Here is a 20607-nt window from a genome sequence, read left to right as displayed (position 1 = left end):
GGGGGAAAAAAGACAGACAGAAAAGAGTTATATTTAATATGAACTGAGGTACTAGTTCACCCAAAATAACACATTTCCCCAAAGCAGTTTATCAATCCAAATGAATCAATCATTTCTGTGAGACCTGGTAAGGAGTTTACCATGACTTTCACTATCTGCCATCACTCAAAAACAATAGAGCTGAACAGATAAGGGTCTGTGGAGCTCAAACTGTCAAAAAAAATACATTAGAAAATCTTTGCAGCAAAGTCTCTTTCCAAAAAGAACAAAACTCTTCAGCAGATTGTCATGAGTAACTGGGTCATTGTTTCTTGAAGAAGAATTTCCAATGTATTTTTTGAGCTACACCCATTCAACTTCATTGAAATGGGGCAGTGGCAGACAGTCAAAGTCTAGGAAAACCAAATCACATGGAAAATATCTGAATTCATAAATGGCAAAAGGGGGGAAGCCTTTTTTGTATTCTGGGTGAATTGGTTCTTTAAGTATCAGAGGTAAGAGCTACCTATGGTAAATAGAGGTGAGTTTTATTGTGCAAATGCCTTGTTTTGTGCAACAATAAAAACCAAGGATTTAAATGTAATGAGTAAAAGGACAAAAACCAGGAAGTCATTGAGTTTTTTGCACAACTGGGAGAGAGGAGAGCCAGTGCCAGAGCACAACACAAAGCTAATATTAGATATGGAGAGGACAGAGAGCACCAGTCCCTCACCACACTGCTGGGCCACAGCCACCATGGTATAATGGCGGATCAGGCTGGCAACGAAGGGCAAAGCACTGGGCCTCAGGTCTTTTATCACGGCAGACATGAAAGCCCCCGTCAGAGCCTGTTCAAAAGTCCTGCGGGCAGGGGTGTCCTGTGCCTTGTAGCGGTGAGAAATGATGACATTGGGGATCCACTTCTCAGTGAAGCTGATGGGAAGAAACAAGAAAAAACAATTAATTACAGTGAAAATACTGTCTGACAACATGACATTTTATGGCACCGAAACTATCTTTAATGAGCAACACCAAGCATTACCCTTTAATGGCTTTTGGTGAGCCTGTTCCCTCTGCAGGGTTTTAAATGGGTTTCAAAAGGCAGATCTCTGTGCACTGTCTGTCTGCAAACGGCCTCTCTCCCTCCCCACTCCCTCCCACCCTCGCTATTTCTGCATCTCTGTCTGTTCCTTTATCTCTCTCTCTCTTGTTCCTTCTATCTCTCTGTCCCTGTGCCTCTCTCTCCGCCCCCCTCCTCTTCGTATTTTTGTTATTTACTGCGGCTGATGGCAACTGGGCTGTGGTGTGATTGAGCAGCTGTTTTCTCCATGCTTGAGCTTGTGTTTTATAATGCCACACGCCAGGGGCAGACCTGATGGATCGCTTCATTTCATTATCGCCATTTAAAAGACTGCACTTTGGAGGATCAGGGGGAGGAGGCGGAGGGCTTGGAGGAGAAGGAGCTGGGAGGGGGGAGTTGACAGAATGCCAGATCAATTGCCCTTCACTCATTCAGCGGCCTGCCACTCCAAAGCTGCTCCATTCTCCCTGCTTGGCATTTGGTGATATTAAGAAACGCTCTGCACTTCTTTTTTTAACTGAAAGGCTCTTTTCACTGTGACCGAATGTCCAGACAAAGAAAGATGGTGGGAGGAGGACGGAGAGAGGGAGGGAGGGAGAGGAGAAAAAGTCTGTTGCGGGAGGGAGGACGTCATGAATCAAGACATCTGACAAGAGCAGGCAGCAGGCGCGGCCCCCCCGATCATAACTGACACACTTCATTATCTCCGCAGAAATGTGCGCTTGTGTGTGCATTTGTGTGTATGTGTGTGTACCGACAGAAAGGTGGAGGGGGCATGTGCAGTGTAAACAGACAGGGGAAAGTCAATTAGCCCCTGCCCAGGGATCAATGATTGTAATGTGACTAACCCAACCGACCCCCCGCCCCCCAATCCCCCCAACCCCACCCAGCCGCCGCCACCATCACCACCTCACCCGCCTCCCACCCGTGTGTCGGTTCATGTGTGTCTCTGCCTCGCAGTGAAGCCTGAGAGGGCAGACGCCTGCATGTGTGTAATTAGCCGCTCCCACTCTTGAGACGGAGTTGATGAGGCAGCGTGTGGTGGGGAGAGGAGAGACGACGTGATGCGAGACAATGAATGCCCGGCATGTCTGCTGGTGGTGTGACAGGTTGGGGGAGTAGTGGAACGAGATACATAAATCAGGTGAGGTGGGGTGGGCGAAGGACAAGGGAGAGAGAGAGAGAGAAGAGGGGTAGATGTTGGGTGGAGGGCAGTGGACGTCCAGTAAGGTTAAAGAGGGGAGAGACTGATGGGAGACCTGGCTGTGCATCACTTATAATTTGAGCAGTTCCTCCCACTGGTGTTTTGCCCATTTACTAATGATGTGGTGTGCCACTACTGGGAAAATGTTACAGTGCTTTAAAAAAAATAAATTAATTAATTAAATTAAAACAAAAAGTTCTACAGAACTACTTTAAAGGCACACTACATAAAACTGCATTGAATTTGGTTCCCATTAGATTCAACTGACCAAAAACTTGGAATAAGCACAAAATATGAAGGTTGAGTCTACACACTGATAAATTACATTCTAATTCCATTTTTTAAGCTGAATGGTCATGGTAGGGTTATTTTACTTTGTTACATTCTCAGGGTTCAGGTCGCTTTTCAACAATATTTGATAAAAAATAAAACATGTGTTTCTCCTTACTTGGGATGAGACAGAAGCTGGTAGAGAGCATGCTTGTTGTCATCTAGACTGGTCATGGCCACCAGGAAGCATTTAATGACCTCCCAGGCCTGTCGCCTGTAGTACGGCTCTGTGTTGGCGCTCTTCAGGCAGTCCAGGGCTGTCTCTATTGCCTAAAGGAATGGAAACACAATAGAGAGAGAGATGTGGCTAAAATATTAAGGCATCCATTCCAAAATGCTACACACCCATTTCAGAAAAAAAAACTGCAACCTGATATTTACTACACAATACTTCAAAGTTACATGATTCTATCCTCAATATTATACTTTTCTGCATCACTCTTACAATAACCCACAACTTTAACTTTATTAACTGTGTGTTTCATCTTGCAAATAATCATTTTATAAGAGATTGTTTTTTTCCAAATGGAGGCTATCTCATTTTGGAATAAAAATCTTCTTAGTCAAAAGTGTAGCCTGCAGCTAACAAAACACACAAAGCAAAATCCGTAGCACCATGCAGTGATCTTTTTGTCCAGTATTTATAGAAATGAAAATACATAAAACTGCCCGGGGGCCCCCTCTAGGCCATTCTTGCCCAAATGATAACACAATGTGTCTTCACTTTCAGCTACAGGACAATATACTAAAAATGTTTCAAAAGGACTCTTTGAGGGAAATAATACAGGGGTGCACAGCTGTGACTAAAATGATGCTAAATCCAGTTATTTTTCCAAATATTGTGACATGGACAATTAAGCAGCTTAACAATTTGCAACAAATTTTAAATACAACTGGCAAGGTTTCAATATTGTGATATACTTACATTATAGTGTTATTCGTGTAGAAGCTAAAATCACAATATATGACAATATATAGTACGATTAATTTGAGGCCTTAAGAGGAAAGTGCGCTGAGCTCCATCTGGCCGAGTAAAGGCCATTATGATTGCCAGCTTATGGGCTGACAAGCCACGGGAGCCAGGCACTTAAAAAGGGAGAAAATGAACTAATTAATGCCACTCAGAACAGAAGGGAGAAGATGAGGAGGAGGCAAGAGCACGGGGAGGAGGAGAGGAGATGAGAGCACTGCATAATTGAATTGTAGACCTGTCAGGATATTAAAAGGACTTGGGCCTCTGACAAGTACTCAGTAAATCTAACAGCCCTACTTAGACATGAAATTGAAGGGTAAAAAGAAAAGATTTTGTTGGCAAACCGATGAGAAAACACAGGTTTCTACTTCCACCCTTTGAAGAGGACCGTATTGATGGAAAATATTTCTGATGTCGTGAGGAAGGAAAGAAAAAAGAAAACAGATTCAAGAGTTAAAAAGCAATTGGAAAAGAACTGAAAAGGCAGATGAAAGGCAAGAAGAGGCAGAAACGTGAGAGGGCAAGAAATTCATTTTAGAACTGTGAAGCTCAAATCCCATGTGAGCAATTTTGACTGTCGCTCTGCCTTGAAGAGAGGCAACTTATTCGAATCGTTGTCATTTGATATCTCTCTCTTTACATCACTGCAATTTAAGCTCTCACTGCCATGTACCTGTATGTCCACATCACAAAGAGCCTGCCGGTATGACTTCACCCTCTGAAGACCACTGCTATCCCTAACACAGGCTTAACTCACACATACACACACACACACACACACCTTTAGGTGACGCACTTGTGCAAACACAGTCATTTGTCAAATGACCTTTCAAAAAGGGGAAAACGCCTGTGTTTCAGGTGCTTGGTTTAGGTAACAGGCATAACGGCATTCATCATTTCTTAAAGCTTCACTCAAGTCATTTTTAATCGCAACCCTATTTGCCTCTCATTTTCTATAATACCACTTATTATGACAAATGTCTTGTTAGCTGTTATACAATCAAGCTGCTTGGATGGTGCTTGGATCTGCAATACTCTCCTATAATGTTAATGGACATTCAACAACTACAAAGCATGACCTTGGCCAACTGTTGTTTACATCCTTTCACCAACATGTCTCACAACAGAGAGAGAAGTCAAACTACAGAAAAAGACAAGCTTAGGGTACATACAGAATTGTTTTTGTTTTGTTTTGTTTTTTTGTACAGTGAAGTAACGGAGATGATTTTTGTTAAAAATCAATTGGTACAATAGAAACAATAAGAGGGATTTAGATCTTTTGAACAAGAAAAGATAAAATACTTGGACAAACATAAGCCTTGATATATTCTTATATTAATCTCCTTCAGACAGATAGATTTATTTGAAATTCATAAAATACATATAATGCTGCTTCACCTGGGGACAGTTATCAAATACATGTACAAACCGACAAGGATTAAACAATACAACAACACAATAAAGTTAATAAAGGCTTATTTCGGAGCCTTGTGCACACTTAATGCACCTGTGTCCTATGTAACACAGGCAGGGAACAAGTATGAGGTTTCTATAAGTTGTTATTGTTATCTAAGGAGACAGAAGATGAAACAGGTGTAAAACAAGCTAATGGCATTAAGCCTCATTTAGTTTGACATGAAGGCAACGAGAAGAGAGTGAGTCAGGTTGGAGGCATACTGTAAGTGGTATCCATCTTAGAGTGCAAATTGCAGAAATTACAGCAATTTGAGTGAGATGTTTATGTGTTTGTGACTTGTGGCAAGTTGAGGGTGTGTTTGCGCATCTACCTGCAGTTCCTGTGCGTGTGTACGCCTGAGTGTGTGTGCGTGTGTGGGTGTTTGCGTGTGTATTGCCTACGTCCCCTTTGATGGCAAACACACAGACGGAGAGCCAGAAAGAAGAAGCAGCCATTAGTGAGAGTAAATAATGCCGTCATGGTGGCCCGCACTAGATTGATGATTACTGACTGGGGATGAGGAGGAGGAACAGGAGATGAATTTAATTACCTGGGGAACACACTGTCTCCTCACACACACACGAAACCCTGACAAAGATATATTGCTCTCTCCAGGGGACAATAACGAGGAATATCTAGCTCTTTCCCGTTCGATTCTTTCTTTCCTGCTCAAATTGAAATACAAAAGGTAAAAGAGGATGGATAAAGGCTGTTCAGACTGTTTTCAAGCTGTGTTACTGAGTGATGTCACCCCAAAATGTTCCTCTTCACAGCGCTAAGACTGACTGAATAAAATGGAGGATCACTGTTTCAAATGCGTCTACGCTGCTTTTTCCAGTCAACAAGTGAAGGCAAAACAAACCCTGCGCCACAACTAAAATGTCAAGAGGAACCAGTAACAACTATGTGGTCCTACCTTTTCCATAGGTAGCTGTATGGACGCCTTGCAGTCAGTGAATTCAGCCTTGATGCTGGGCCCCTGGACCTCGGTCACCACGTACTGCAGTCTCTGAGACTCCTTCAGCATCTTCCTGTTGCTGCCACCAAACTTGCCCAAGACCCGGTAGGCAACATGGGAGATGGTCTCTGCTGGGTTGCGCAGGGTGCGCCACAAAGCCTGGAGCACGGGGTGAGAGGGAGAGGCAAGATAATTAGTTTGAGTTTGGAGGGAACAAAGAGCAGCAGGCCATGAAGCTGCTTAACTTACAGGAACAGCTGATCATTGTCAAAACCATAATGACCGATTACAATCATTACCGCTACACAGGGTGCGAAATTAAAACCAGCCACCAGCCAAATGCTGAGAAAGTTGAGTGGTGGCTGGTAAGCTGCTTTGGGCTATCTGCTGATTTGGTAGATATGGAGTAGATAATTTATTTAGACTGACCTCTAACAATTTGTGTGGGAAAATATGTGGCTGTTAATTCTAGCACAGAGGACGAAAAAACAAACTGTGTCCTGTTTGTCAGCTATGATGATTTGGGTTGTTGATTTTAAACTGCTTACTAAACTCTGGACTGTGTTGCGAGGCAAGTAATCATAATAAGAACTGAAAAACGAGCGTTGCCCCTCTACCTGCATCAGCTCTGCCCTGACGGGTTGGATGTGGTCATAGAGGAAGTCAGGCTGCAGGTTGTCCACACACAGCTCCAGGGTGCGAAGGCCCTGGCTGACCAGCGTCTGGGAGCCATTTAGCGCCGACACCAGTGGGTCCATCAGCATTGGCAGATAAGGCAGCAAGGAGCTCAGACGCACCGGCACTGTCAGACAAAGCTCCACAAACAGATCCTTCATGTGCTGCTTGTGAAGGCCACTCTGCAGCATATTCAGACCTAGCAGGAGGCAGGAAGGAAATTGGATTAAAAGATGTAAATAAGTTGAAACAATTACAGAAACAATTACTGCACAAAATATTCTCTCACACATCTTGAGAAATACCGTTCACTTTTAGAGAAATAAAGAGAGAGAGAAAGAGTGTGTGAGGACTTACCTTGAAGCAGGTTGGGTAAGAGAGGAAGGAACTCCTGGTAGAGCAGGTCATGGCTGCCGCCACCAATGGAGCGGAAGAGAGCTCGGAGAAGCAGAAAGTAGTTGTAGGGCTCCTTCGCTGATTGTGCCAGCTCCATGGAACTGTTCACAATCTTATGGAGATGGGGCTGGGGGAACAGGGAGAGACATGTTACTAAAGAGTGAAAAGGGTTAAGAACTGACACTCAAATTTCAGTCTGATGACCTGCATATTTACCTTGAGCATCTGCTCATTCTCAGCAGCAAACAGTGACACTGATCCGAAGACCAGTTTGAAGAGCTTGAGGTAGAGGTTCGAGAGCTCGACATTGGAGCCCATCTCTGGCAGCCTCTCTAGAAGATACTCCACTAGGATGGTGGCAAACAGAGCCGATGTTGACAGGTTGGCCAGGAAAGAGTTAGCTACAATCTGGGGCACATCAGAGAACCAAAAAGGGAATTTAAGCACAGGTAATTACTAGCGGCCGAAGGCATTATATGCACTAAATTGTTATTTAATGACTTGCATCATTCAAATATGTGAGGAAAATGTGTCAGCTCTTGCACAAAAAAGACTGATAGTAATATTCTTGTTATCGGCATGTAGGTTAGCAAGTACCTGCAGTGCGTAGTTCTTGGAGATCCGCTCCACCATGTAAGGTACTGTTGTCTGGAAGATCTCTTTGAAGGTAAGGGGGTTCATCATGGTGAAGACCCCAGCAAAGTGCTCCAGAACCTCCTTCTCCTCCTTCATGCGCACTGTCTGGCAGTTTGCCACCCTGATGTACGTCTGCTGGTTATTGGCAACCTGTACCTAGCCAGGAGGGGGATTCAGCACTGTTACACCAAGCTGTTATTGGATCTAAAGCCTTTGCACTGATTAGAGGCACATCTTGCCAACATATGTTTATCTGTTAGGGTGTTTTTATATGAACCCCTGAGTTTTTATGTCACCTCACCTGCACAAATCAACAGTTTTCATATTTTTGTATATTTTATATTATGCTTTACAATTTCACTTCTGTGTTTAAACACTCCACAAATAAATAAAAAATAATGCTTATTTGAAAAATCAAAAGCTCCAAACCAAGCCAAACAGCCCCTGATAGTTTAGTCAAGGTCGTACCTGGTAGATGTCCAAGGCCTGCATGGCGTATTTTACCAGCTTAATGTAGATTTGTGTTTCCTTGGGCTGGAGCTGCTTGTTGGGAATGAATTGAGCCTCTGGAAAAACAAACAGAGAAAAGAGAAGCTAGTCCAAATTTTATCAGATGACTATTGATACATATGCAAGATAAACTATTCGACTCTTTCACCAAAAGTGCTTAATGGCATCATGAATGCATATTTTAAGTGGAGAAAAAACCCTAATCTTAGAGATTTAAGTGCCACTGCTCTTCCTGTTAAGCCACACTGGGATCCCAACCAGGCGTTGAGAGTTCATCTGGATCACACACATGGCCAGAGCAGGAATTCTGTTCTCTCACCTCCGGGGGCTTTGCAGGAGGTGATACCCCACGTGATCGTCTTCACTCCACACACCAAGGTCTTGACCAGGCTGCGGCAGTCGGACACCTGGAACGTCTGCTTGTCCTCCTTCTCCCCCTGCCGATCAAAGGGCGTGGCTGGAGGAGGAGGTGCTGAGGCGACGGGTGTAGGAGGAGCAGGGGGTGGGAGAGCAGGGGTGGTGGATGGGGTGGGAGTAGCCGGGACTCCAGGTAAAGCCCCTGGGTCAACCACACCCATCTCTGACTGGGGCTTGCACTTTTTGAAGATGGTGACAAGCTGGTAGCGTGCAATGGTGTGGAACTTCAGCACAAACACCTGATTTTGTGTGGGGACAGGAGGGATAAAACTCCATCAACATCTTCACAACACTTTTGCCAAATACTTAGTGTCCTTCCTATTATGCAAAATTCTAGGGTGCCTACCTCCAGCATCCTCATCAGGATGTCCCGTCCATTTCCGTTCTCCTGCTCAGACTTGGAGCGGATGCAGTCCACCAGGTTGAGCAGCAGCTTGCAGGACATGGTCTGAATGTTGCTGGGGAGCGACTCGTCATCAATGTTCTTTGCAAACAGCTGCACAGCTAAGGACAAATCTGTTAGGGGCAGGTTCTGACGGACGTGGTGAACCAGGTCTGCCAGTGTGCTGTAGGCCAAAGGTCTGGATGGGACGAGAGACATGGTGAGATTTTAAAAAGACTGATATTAGGACTTTGGATTAAAACGTTTCCCAAGTTTCATGACTTCACAGCGCTGAAAAGTTGGGCAGCGCTCCACTGAACTGACATTTACACAAAAGGTGGAGAGGTGCAGATAAGACAGAGCAGGAAAATAGAAGACGGGAGAAGCTTGACAGATTTGGAAAGAAGTGCTGGGATGCAAGTGAAACAGACTTATGTGAGACAGAGAGAGAGAGAGAATGTGATTAATAACTGACGCAGATAGTCTTGCTTGGTCTCATCCTGCTGCCTTGTTATCCAGGCTGCACTAATAGGGAATGACAGCTAATGTGTTGGTAAGGCATCTGAGGAGGGTCAAGGGGGTTTTCAATTTGACCTAAGGGAGGATGCATGGACACCGTGCCCTCTGGAGATGAGGGTGAATATGACAGGATGACAACCTGAGCTGTTGCTGTGCTTCAGTCAGTCTCCCCGAGCACTTCAACAGCACTGAGAGCACCTTGATTAGTATGCCATGGCATTCATCCTGCACCTGGAGGAGCAATCAACCACCAGGGGAGAGGGAACGCTGACACCAATGAGATCAAGTGGCCATGAACACACACACACTTACCGCAGAGTCTCCCGAGCCGTGTAGCCAGAGCCAATCAAGATGGATTCATCAAATAGTTTGTCCATACAAGGTATGAACTCTGCAAAACAACGATTCAAACAGTTGAAATAAGCTGTGAGCTACACCAATGCCAAGTTTGACTTCTAATATAAAACCACGTAAAAAAAAAAGAAAGAATATTTAAGGTTAATTGGAGAGCAAAAATTAAGTAAACCATACATTTGTTTCCATCACTGACAGCTCTTTGAAGACTGGGAAGAAAACTACTGAGAATGTTTCCTGTGTGTGGAAATGTTTATAAGGTTTTGCCTGACAAAGACCCCCAAGAAAAAAAAAAATACAACATCCCCAGAAAACTACATCCCCAATCATCCTCCACAGAAATAATTAAGTGAAGACGATGAATGAATGAATGAATGAACTGCCCCTGCTTTCACATACTGGCAGCAATAAGACAGCATATTACAGAGTAAATGATTTTCATAAATCCAGTCATGTTTTTAAATGAGATTTATGATTGTGGGTGTAAATTTAAAGGAAACAGGCCAAGATAAATATGGTATGAAACACTCGCTGTATCTCAAATCAGCCTTCTTCAGTACCATTACTTAGGTTTACTGTGCTTGTGAACTTATGATTGTAATGATATTTGGCGGATATCATCCAACCGAAATGTTACCCCGTGTCACGTTATTCTCTCTGAGTGTGTGTGTGTGTGTGTGTGTGTACATACGGCTGCGGAGGTCAGTAGTGAGGATGTGCTTGGCTGCAATGAGCAGCTCCTTGCGGAGGTGCGCGGTCTCTGAGGGGCAGTTGGATAGAAGCTGCAGCATGCCCTTCACCATCTGCTGAGAGTACTTCCCTACCAGATCCTGAGGCGGCACCAAGACACACACACACACACACACACACACACACACACACACACACACACACACACACACACAAATACAAAAATGATTAAAAGCTCAATTAATTTTGGAAATTTGCCTTCATACTTTATTACATAAATTTACAATAAATTATGGCTCAACCAATGTGAGCTTTTCAGTCTGATCCTAATATTTTCAGAAAGTAGCTGCTGATATATGATCTAGATTTCGTGTCATATCCAGCATTTTTAAATAAAAAGCATTTTTTCCACATAACCATGTTCTTCATCAGAGCCTCTGAAACGTAATTTAGATCATCGTAAAACACTACAACCCATGCTAAAATGATTTTTTCTCTTGGTGGTTTAGAGGCTTTTTATAAAATAACATGTTTTTTTATAAGTTTGTGCCAGTCATCCAGGTTCCTCCTATCCTTCTCGTTATTCCCGCTGATGTCTGCACTGTCAGCGTTGTCTGAGCTATCAGGGCTCATTTTCCTGCCTTTAGAAGCCATTTGCCATTCAAACTCCGTCAAACTAACACTGAACAAAATAACTGGCCAATGTCTGATATTTCATCAAAGGCCAATATCAGCAACCCAATATATCAGTCTAACCGTAGTGCAAATAGTTTTGGTGCGATTTCAACTCATGTATCTCAAACCTGCTCCTAGCTCGCATTCAACAAAATCACTAAAAACACTCAGGTGTACCTGGTAGATGCGGATGATGTAAGCCAGAAAGGATAGAGTCTTGATCTGAGCGGCGATGAAGTCAGCATACAGCTCTTTGTTGTAAAGCTTGTGTTGCCTGCAACGAAAACAGCATTGTTTACACACAAATAACTTTTACCAGGCCCCTTCAAAGTCATTTTTCATTTGGTATACTTGCAATTAGCAGCAATTAAAGAGGCTAAAATTATGAGCATCTAAATGGTGGAGTAAATTCTACATGGTTGACTTGTTTGTTTGCACCAGAGCTGCTACTGCAAGTCAGGAAAAAACTTTTTCAATACCTGCCAGAGACTGCCGAGGCATTTTTTTTAATTAACTCTGATCCATTTCCTTCCTGTTCAGAATGCTTAACACAACTCTCTTCCTACCCTGAGAGGTTTCACCTCCTGCTAAGCCAATTTCTACAATTTTAACTTCCCCAAATGGATTTTAACTTGGGCTTTGGCAGGCAAAGTGCCGAGCAACACCATCAACAAACTTATTGCGAGAGAGGAAGGGGGGGGAGAAAAAAAAATCAATTCTTTTAAACATGCCCAAACTCATTTTGGAGGCTGTAAAGTGAAAATGAAATTTGTTAGAGGCACACTCAATCTCCTATCTCAAGGCATACTCACACAGAAATGTGTCTGTCTTACATACACACATGCACACACACACAAACACGTACATTTACAGACACACAGACATGTCTTACCTGGCCTGTGGAGAGACCTGGAGCATGATGGTGTTCATGATGAGCGGGACAAACTCTGACACCACATTGTGAAGGTTCAGTTTGTACAGCTGAAGAAACAGAGCAAACACATCATCTCTAATAATGAACCACTTTCACTTTGTCCACATCTATACAGCTGAAGAGATTTATTCCCAACTTCTTTAAAAAAAAAAAAAAAAAAAAAAGTATTAACTATTCATGAGCTCCATCATTGAAAATATATCTGAGTTCATCCTTCAAAAAGTTAATACAAATGTTTAAAAAAGCCTGCAACTTAATGTCCCTCTCGCTCATGTAAAGGAGGATTATTTTGCCCACAGTCTTTAGGTCTCACTCTAAACAAGATTAAAACCAGGGCCTGACATTAAGTGTTTGGCTCACCAGCCACTGTCACTAGCCACGCAGCATTTTCACCAGCCAAACTTAAAAAGTGATAAGGTCACTGTAGACTGCAACAGCATACATTTGATTGGAAATATCTTTATTTATAAAAAAAAAAATACACCTTATGCCTATTCAAGCTTAGTAAACTGTGACATGCTTTTTGCCTTGCCAGTGTCATAAATCCAACAATCACTGCACTGGGCTACATGTTTTTTTCCCCATTATTGTTATATTATTATTTATTGTGAATATTACTATTATTATTTTCTTTTTTTTGAGCTCTTACTTTATTTTTTCTCCACTGTTTGGCTGTGCACTGGTTTCCCCAGTCTCCCAAATAAAGTCAATTTTTAAATACGTTTAATTTTTTTCATTTCTAACCACTAATCTATTATAATAGTTTTATATAGATATATATTTTTTTATTATTATCAATCAGTGTTTCTATACTGTAAAAAGTCAATTAAAAACCAAGTCAGTTACATCACAACAGTCTTGAAGCATCAGGCTATTTAACCTATTTTAACATCCACTCATTAACAGATTATCAGCCTTTGACACTTTATACTGTTTTTCTCTAACGCGCAGCAGGCAGCTCTCCCCTGTTCTGCCTGCGGGAGAAAAGCCGCCTCCTCCAGCCACTGCTGCGTCGGTGCAGCCGCTGTGAGGAGACCGCTGTCCCGTCACATCCTGTTAGCTGAACCAGGACAACGGCACTCCAACTTTACTGATATGTTGCTTGTTAAAATGTGAACAGGAGGTATTCAGAGCAGATGCTTTAATCTCCCCTGATACTGATCAGGGCCTGCACCTGCAAGTACAACTTGCATTTGTCATTCTTTTGCAGTTTATTTTGTCAAGCCTTGGGGTACTGTAGGCTATTTACATTCTTGCTTCCTTTCATTTGGCTGTCAATGGTGACACAATGAAGTGGATGGACCAGTGGGATCAGCTCACAGTGTGCAGGCAGTGCTCATGGGAGAAGTAGCATCATGTAGTATGACACTGAATTTATTTAATTATTCTAGGTATCTTCTGTAAACTGCAGTGATGTTTTTTGTTGCTGTTATGTTTTTTAAATGCCACCTGTCAAAGTGGCTAGTAAGAGACCCAGTGTCACACACCACTGCTGAACTCGACCTGCATTTGGCGGGTGGGCAGCTGTTAATGTCAAGCCTTGGTTACAACACGTTTCCCATTTTAAATTTCCACACTATTTAAGACTTTTACAGACATTTTTTATAAAACAGAGAATTTTCTCCCATTATTTTTTATCCTTAATAATATACATACTGTTTTTCTTGAGGACATGCAATGCGCAGTTTGATGCTGAGTTCCAAGACATTTTTGTTAATTTTCTATATATTTTGTTGTTTTTTAATTTTTTCCCAACCTTTTTAAGACATGTACATTTTTAACATAATCATTTTTGAAATTTTACGATACATGACAGATATCTGAGGGCTGCCTGTTATTTTTTTCCTCCACAAAATGGTAGATAACTCACTTTGGAATAAGTATGTTCAACTTATCCCAACAAATTGTTGAACCGTATCTTATCATATGCTTATGTGTGCAAGGACAGGTGCTATTTTAGTGAAGTCTGGTGTATTAAATCACTTACCTGGTACATCAGCACGACTATGATGGGCAGCTCTGCCAGCACCTTGAGGGACAAGGACCCCCGTGGGATGATGGTGTGCTGAAGGCAGACAGAAAGTCACCAACAAAATGAACAACAGCAAGGACTGAATGATTTAGCTGCAGGACTCTCAACACGCTCATCTAGAGCTGCAATTATATCACATAATCAAAGCACGCAAGATGTACATTGCTCTGTTGGTAGTCATACCGTGGTAACTATTCACTCTGGGGTTCGATAAGTAAGCTTGTGACCTAAAAGTTGCTGGTTTGAATCCCAGTGAGGCAGGCTGGGAGAATCTGGGCGAATGAGTGACTCTCTCTGCACCCTCAAAAAACCACTTTTGAGGTGCACTTGAGCGAGGCACTTCATATCAAGCTGTGTGGATTTTCTGCATATATTCCACTTCAAGAAAATCAAATCAATCTTGTACAGGGTTGTTCTGATTTTCCTGAATCCACCTACATAGTTTGTATTCTACTCACTTGTCATACTGGTTTGTTAGCTGTGTAAACAGTTCTTTTCTTCATTTTCCTTTTAAAATTCAAGACCTGTCCAGATTGTGATGAATTTTTTCCCTATCTCAGACTAGGGTGTCAGCAGTACGCCTAGATTATCATTTACATAGTGACGACCAGATCAAAAAAAAAAAAAAAAGGTTCTTAAAGAAAATGTTGCAGAGGACATCATTTTTATTGACCCTGTAACAACACATTATGTTATAACACCACATATTGAAATAACCTTTCAAACATTAATACATTTTCCCTTCATTTTGTAATAACACTTGAATTTTGTGATAACACCTTGAACATAAAATTTCATTTTCCTACATTTTGTAATAAATTACTATGGCTGTTGATACATATGCTAATATGGGATTTACTCTTCTCTTTTTTTTTTTGACACAATTGCTATCTTTGTTTACATCAAGTGCCACACATCATTTTCTTAAATGAAACTACACTATTCTGACACCAGTCCAACACACACCCCCTGATCTGAGATTAGTCCCAGACCTTACTATTCCAAAATAAGGGGAAAATTAATTCAGCATTGCATTTTAAGTTTTATTATGACAAAATGTGGTAATACAAAAATGCGGGTGAAGGAAAAATGTATCACACTTTGAGGAGTTATTACACAATGTGTGGTTACAGACCCTAAGCAAAGGGCTGTTTCTTTTGCCTGTCCAGCACAGGTAGAGAAATATTGACCTCACTGGCCAAAATATAAATGACTTATAGCTTTCCCATTGCATCATCACCTTCATGTGCTAATAAGCGCACATTTAGCTCCAAATGGGATCACCAAATGGCACCATCCTCCTTCGCTTACGCTGCAGACTTGCAGAGGAACCCTGACTTGCTCTAGTGGAGCTGCTCACTGACCAATGACAGAGACTGCAGTTGCTCTGGTCAGCTCTGTGGGCTGAATGTGTATGTATCTATGACTGTGAGGCAGGGCACAGCTGAAAGAGTGCAAAAATACTTTTCATGAATTTTCTGGCTGAGCACTCTTGCAGTTTTCTGCTGACTTCTGTTAGCTTGCCAGCGAGGTGCTCTACTACCATCCAGTGGTTACAGACAGAACTGTAACGGGACGCCATGAGGTTTGGGAATTTAAAAGTGGTTACACGTACTGTTACAGTCTGTTGGTTATCTTACCGTTCGCGTTTCACTGTCTTCTCTCTCAGGAGCTGTCTTCACAAGCACCGAGGTGATCATCCCCACCATTTCTGGAGAAGGAACTGTGTTTTCCGCTATCACCTGGGGGTTCTCAAAGTACCTCGCCTGCAGGGGCACAGAGTGGAAAATTTATTGAGATACAGCTGGATGGGAAGAGAAAAGGGAAGTAAAAGAGAAGGAGAATGGAAGAAGGGCAGGGGAAGAAAAAAAGATGACATATATGGGAAAAAGGAGGAGAAAAAAGATGAAAACATGGTGCAAAAACTCATCAGCTTCCAGTATGCAGTACAATCACATCAGAACTGAAGCTTCCTCCACTGCTGGCAAAGCCACCTGCTGCTGAGCTTGTACTTACAACAACTCTCGGAAGGTCTCTGTAAATCTGCTTTACAAAGTCCAGAAAGTGATGAATCTGAAAATAGAGGATTAAGGCAAACATGTTAATCCCAGACTCGGATAACATTAGAAGTTTCCTTTTTTGAATGAGAGGAGGCCCATTATTCATTTATCCTTTAGTTTTATTTAGCCCAGTCATTAAGCCTACAAGGACAAATTCTCTGTCGCAGCATTATAACACATATTCAAGTATTCAACACCATTTTTGTAAGACACACACTTCCTTTTGAGTTATATGGCTGAGATTCTCACCTCTTGAGAAATCTGAGGGCGGAACTGCTTGTGCAGCTCAATAATAATACGAAGGCATATCAGCACATTCTCCTCACTCTCAATCTGGAAAAACAAGTAAGAGGCAAAGCATTAGATTCCATCAATACCCAACATTACCTGTAATCCATTTCACCAGACAGATATACTTTTTCCAACAGAAAAGAAATCCCACAGGTCACAAAAAGAAGCCAAAGAGGCTGATAATGTAGAAAAACTTCTGAGCCACAGCAAAATTTTTGCAGCTTTTGACAGGTGGATGGCTTTAATCTCCTAACCCTTTTGTTAAACGTACAATAGGTTTTGAACACTGCTCACTGGTTAGAGAGCACAGCGACACAATCCGACTCTAAAAATATCTGGAGGATGAAAAGCCATCAGTTGTGAAGAAACAAGTAACAGTGTTCTCCTACAGTGTGACAAGAGTCTCTATACCTCCAGGAAGCGGAACATCACAGACAGGATGTTTTTGGTGTGCGGACGAAGGTGCTCATTTGTTGGGATGCGGTGGATGATTTCCAGCACAAGCTTCCTCAGTTGCTGCAAGAAGATGGAACGATATAACATTATTTATGGCAAAGCATGGAGCATTTTTTATGGCTAAAGAAATCATCTACGGTGCCTGGATCAATTTATGACTTTTCAATCCATTCAAGGAGTTATTTTGAGATTACTGGTTATAATTTAATGGTGTACCCAATTTCCCCTAACCGGCCTCTTCTACACCTTCATTATTAAATGATTTCCTTTATTTACCACAATGACTTTCAACAACTCTGAGTGAAATGTACAGGCAAATCATTACAGGTAGACAGCCAACAAGTTTGGGAACATTGGGGCATGTCAATGACTACAGCTGTGCACTTTCATAAAACGCAACATAACGTGTGTGCAATGTATTTTGCTTTATTAAAGCTACTGCTGAGTTGGTATCTTGGCCTTTTGTAACATGGATTTCTCTTCGTATGATTGCATGGAACACCAGTGCAAAATGGCAAACCAAGAAAAAAACTTGCTCTTTAATTCTGCAGGTCTGACACCAAAGTCTTACTGAAATATGAGATATTTGAAAAATTATCTCCAATTTAACTCCATGGTAACTGAGCTGACCCAGAGATGAAAGGTATGGCGCCAATAGTTGTATTTTAACAGTGTTTCTAAGTTTTTAAGATAGAAGAAAAGGTTTTGGTTTAGCTGCTTACTTGTGTAGGTTTCTCCTGCAGGAATTGCACCTCTCCGTCCTGAAGGAATGTAAGGAAGCGAGGGATGATATGCTCCAAGAAAGTGGAGTACTGAGGCGAAGAGGTCACATTCTGAAATGGACAAGCACAACACATCACACCAAGCAGCAAGTCCAGATACACTAACATATTCTATCAACGGTATGAAAATTTGAATTGCAGTGGTTCATTGTTGCCATGTTTGTTTTACCGTATGGTTCATTTCAGCTAGTGCACAAAAACTGCCAAATAACCTTGTAAATCCATCTCCTTGCACATTGATTAAAGCCATAAAAACCCTTCAAAATACATCATAATCCATCAGCGGAGAGAGATGAAATAAATTCTTGCCATTAGAGGAAGATAACTATTCATCACACTCACCTCAAAGTTCTCGCTGACCTCCTGCATCATCTTCAGTTTGGTCTCATCAGCTGCAGGTTGAAGGACGGAGCAGTGCCATTAATCAGCGTTGCTAATGATACAGTAACTCTTATCATGGCCACGGCACTTCGCTCAGCAGGGTTTCTCAGATCTTATCAGTTTTACTTTCAGCGCCCAGACTGGTCAAAAGGTACTTCAACCACAAACACACTCACACTCACGCGCACACACACCCTCCCACACACACGTACCTTTATCTGGACTAAAGCACATCGCTCTCATCACATCGCCCCTGCTAAGCACGGCCAAACTGCGCCATCAATTACTTTGCTGACAATTAACAAATTAGGATTCAAACTAGCTACAGCAACAATTGTACACACAGCTATGTATTGGCATGAACATACTTGTCAGACTGAGAAATGTGGGCTTTGAATCTGATTGTTAACTACATTCTCAAGACTCCAAACAAGGACAGTGTGTACATGCTGAGACACATGAACATATAATGGCTTTTAACTGTTCACTATTACTTTACTCACATATTTTTTTTTCATTTATCTTAAATTAAAATGCAGTAGCAAAAAAAAAACAAAAAAAAAATGAAAACTCAGACATCTCCATCTGAGAGTCTGTGGACCGAGTCCTGCAACTGTTTATTTACACTAATTTAGCAAACTATACCAACATTAAGGTTTATCAAACTGTATTTTGGGATAACTTGTCAGTCAACTTCTTGTCAAAACATCTTGTGAATGTGACTGAGGTACAGAACAAGCTCAAATCTTTTACATAACTCATGTTTAGCTTTGTATTTTAACCCTTATAGCTTTGAGGTCAATTTGAGCCCATTCAATGTTTAACAACTCTGAATACATGCATAATAATATCGGCTTCATTTTTCACAATTTTTCAAAACTGAATAGGGACAAGTGGGTAAACATAAAATTAACATGATATGTTGAACATTATATGAACAATTTGACAAGCTGTGTAAAACATAGGAAATGTTAACATTTTGCATAAATTTATTTTAATTGTTTTGACACTGAGGAACTATAACATGACATTTATAAAACTTTTCTGTGCTTTAGGGCCCTAAACAAACATAACCACACCTTTAGTAATGCAAAAACCACTGAGAGTTCATGTGACATTTGAAAGGGAAATCATGATTCCCACAAGAACTTTGATACACAGAAGTGGACGGGCAGGGTTATTATGTTACATTTACCGGGCTATCTAGGTCGTCAACAAGACACAAAGTACATGATGCATACACTAAAAAATGTAAAGGTAACAGCAGGTTTAAGTGGATGAACTTACGCGTGTTAGTGTCCGTGAGTGCTGCCACAAACTGCAGGTACTTCTTCATCAGGGTGGTCTGGTCCACCACGGTGGGACTGGGCGCGGGCACGAAGGCCATGGTGCCAGCTGGGAGAGACAGGGTGGCTGTGGGACAGGGGGCAGACAGCAGTCTGCACGGCTCTCACACAGATGTCATGTACGCTGCCCGAGGGAGAGGAAAGAGGAAGTAACGTTCATCGGCGTGAAAAATATTGAAACAGAAACCAAAGGGAGTTGTTTTGCAGTTTAAACATCTAGATGACTAAATACAATCTGTATGTTTCTTCAATCACAACAGGCTGTGATCAGGGTTATTACACGGCAATTAAGCACACGTGAAAAGTGTTCCACAAACAAACTGGCAACAAATCCACAAACAACATGCCTCCAATGCGAGGTGGGCGCACAGTGATGACATCTTCGAGACATCACCTAGCATGATTTTTGCAGAACACGGTGTAAAATATTAATTGAAACCAGTTTCCCGACGTCAAAGTAATAATCTGTCAATCAAAGGGTCATAAACTATTATCCAGCCAATGTATGCACCCAAAACAAAACAAGTCTGATTTAAATATTGCCCCGGACACTATGTTAGCTATCGTTAACTAGGCTAATGCTAGCGCTCCCAAAGAAAGAACGCGCTCACGCATCCCCTAAACTCTTTAAAGACAGGAACCTCAGAGGTAAGGTAACTTTTTCCCACACGTAGACCTTCCCAGACGTTGAATACATAATAGAAGAACCGGAAAACATCAAATACCAAATATTTAAGCAATAGTTAATCCAAAAATACTAAAACCATTCAGACTTACCGAGAGCCACCGACAGGAAACGGTTGCTCTGTATCCGCCGCGCTGCTGCTCGCCGCTAGCAGAGAGGTCCGATATCCCTTCGCGGAATGCCTGTCATCTTCTGTACATAGCTACACAATTAGTAATAATAAAACAAATAACATTAATATATACGTTTAAACTATTAAAAATGACGTTTAGTCATTTTAAAGTGCATCGTAATGACAATATTCTTGATTCTGGTCCCAGCGGAAGGATACACGGTAAACTCCAGTCGTTATAAGACCATCGTTTTCGAAGGTCTTGTGGCTTCACGGATCGTTTGTAAGCGGAG

The 20607-nt window shown here is 41.9% G+C and overlaps 1 protein-coding gene across 2 annotated transcripts in view; it reads right to left on the bottom strand.

Annotated features, from left to right (window-relative positions):
- trrap (transformation/transcription domain-associated protein) overlaps positions 1 to 20332 on the bottom strand; it is a 100432-nt gene extending 80100 nt beyond the window's left edge. The window contains exons 1-23 of one of the 2 annotated variants that reach the window (XM_030077163.1): positions 20295 to 20332; positions 19459 to 19641; positions 18133 to 18182; positions 17731 to 17841; positions 16964 to 17068; positions 16511 to 16594; positions 16218 to 16274; positions 15842 to 15967; positions 14157 to 14234; positions 12128 to 12216; positions 11413 to 11509; positions 10562 to 10700; positions 9829 to 9907; positions 8962 to 9196; positions 8518 to 8854; positions 8157 to 8254; positions 7650 to 7844; positions 7269 to 7460; positions 7014 to 7179; positions 6599 to 6855; positions 5940 to 6140; positions 2713 to 2864; positions 713 to 912 (exon numbers count right to left, since the gene is read on the bottom strand). In XM_030077163.1, the coding sequence (XP_029933023.1) occupies positions 713 to 912; positions 2713 to 2864; positions 5940 to 6140; positions 6599 to 6855; positions 7014 to 7179; positions 7269 to 7460; positions 7650 to 7844; positions 8157 to 8254; positions 8518 to 8854; positions 8962 to 9196; positions 9829 to 9907; positions 10562 to 10700; positions 11413 to 11509; positions 12128 to 12216; positions 14157 to 14234; positions 15842 to 15967; positions 16218 to 16274; positions 16511 to 16594; positions 16964 to 17068; positions 17731 to 17841; positions 18133 to 18182; positions 19459 to 19558 (3148 nt within the window). In that variant the 5' untranslated portion in view covers positions 19559 to 19641; positions 20295 to 20332. The remainder of the gene's footprint in view (positions 1 to 712; positions 913 to 2712; positions 2865 to 5939; positions 6141 to 6598; positions 6856 to 7013; positions 7180 to 7268; positions 7461 to 7649; positions 7845 to 8156; positions 8255 to 8517; positions 8855 to 8961; positions 9197 to 9828; positions 9908 to 10561; positions 10701 to 11412; positions 11510 to 12127; positions 12217 to 14156; positions 14235 to 15841; positions 15968 to 16217; positions 16275 to 16510; positions 16595 to 16963; positions 17069 to 17730; positions 17842 to 18132; positions 18183 to 19458; positions 19642 to 20294) is intronic. The other variant, XM_030077164.1, reaches the window with a different exon arrangement.
- Between the last annotated feature and the right edge of the window lie 275 nt (positions 20333 to 20607).

This window comes from Myripristis murdjan, chromosome 19 (genome assembly GCF_902150065.1).
Source record: "Myripristis murdjan chromosome 19, fMyrMur1.1, whole genome shotgun sequence".
Lineage (NCBI taxonomy): Eukaryota > Metazoa > Chordata > Actinopteri > Holocentriformes > Holocentridae > Myripristis > Myripristis murdjan.
This window is presented reverse-complemented; position numbering and strand designations above follow the sequence as displayed.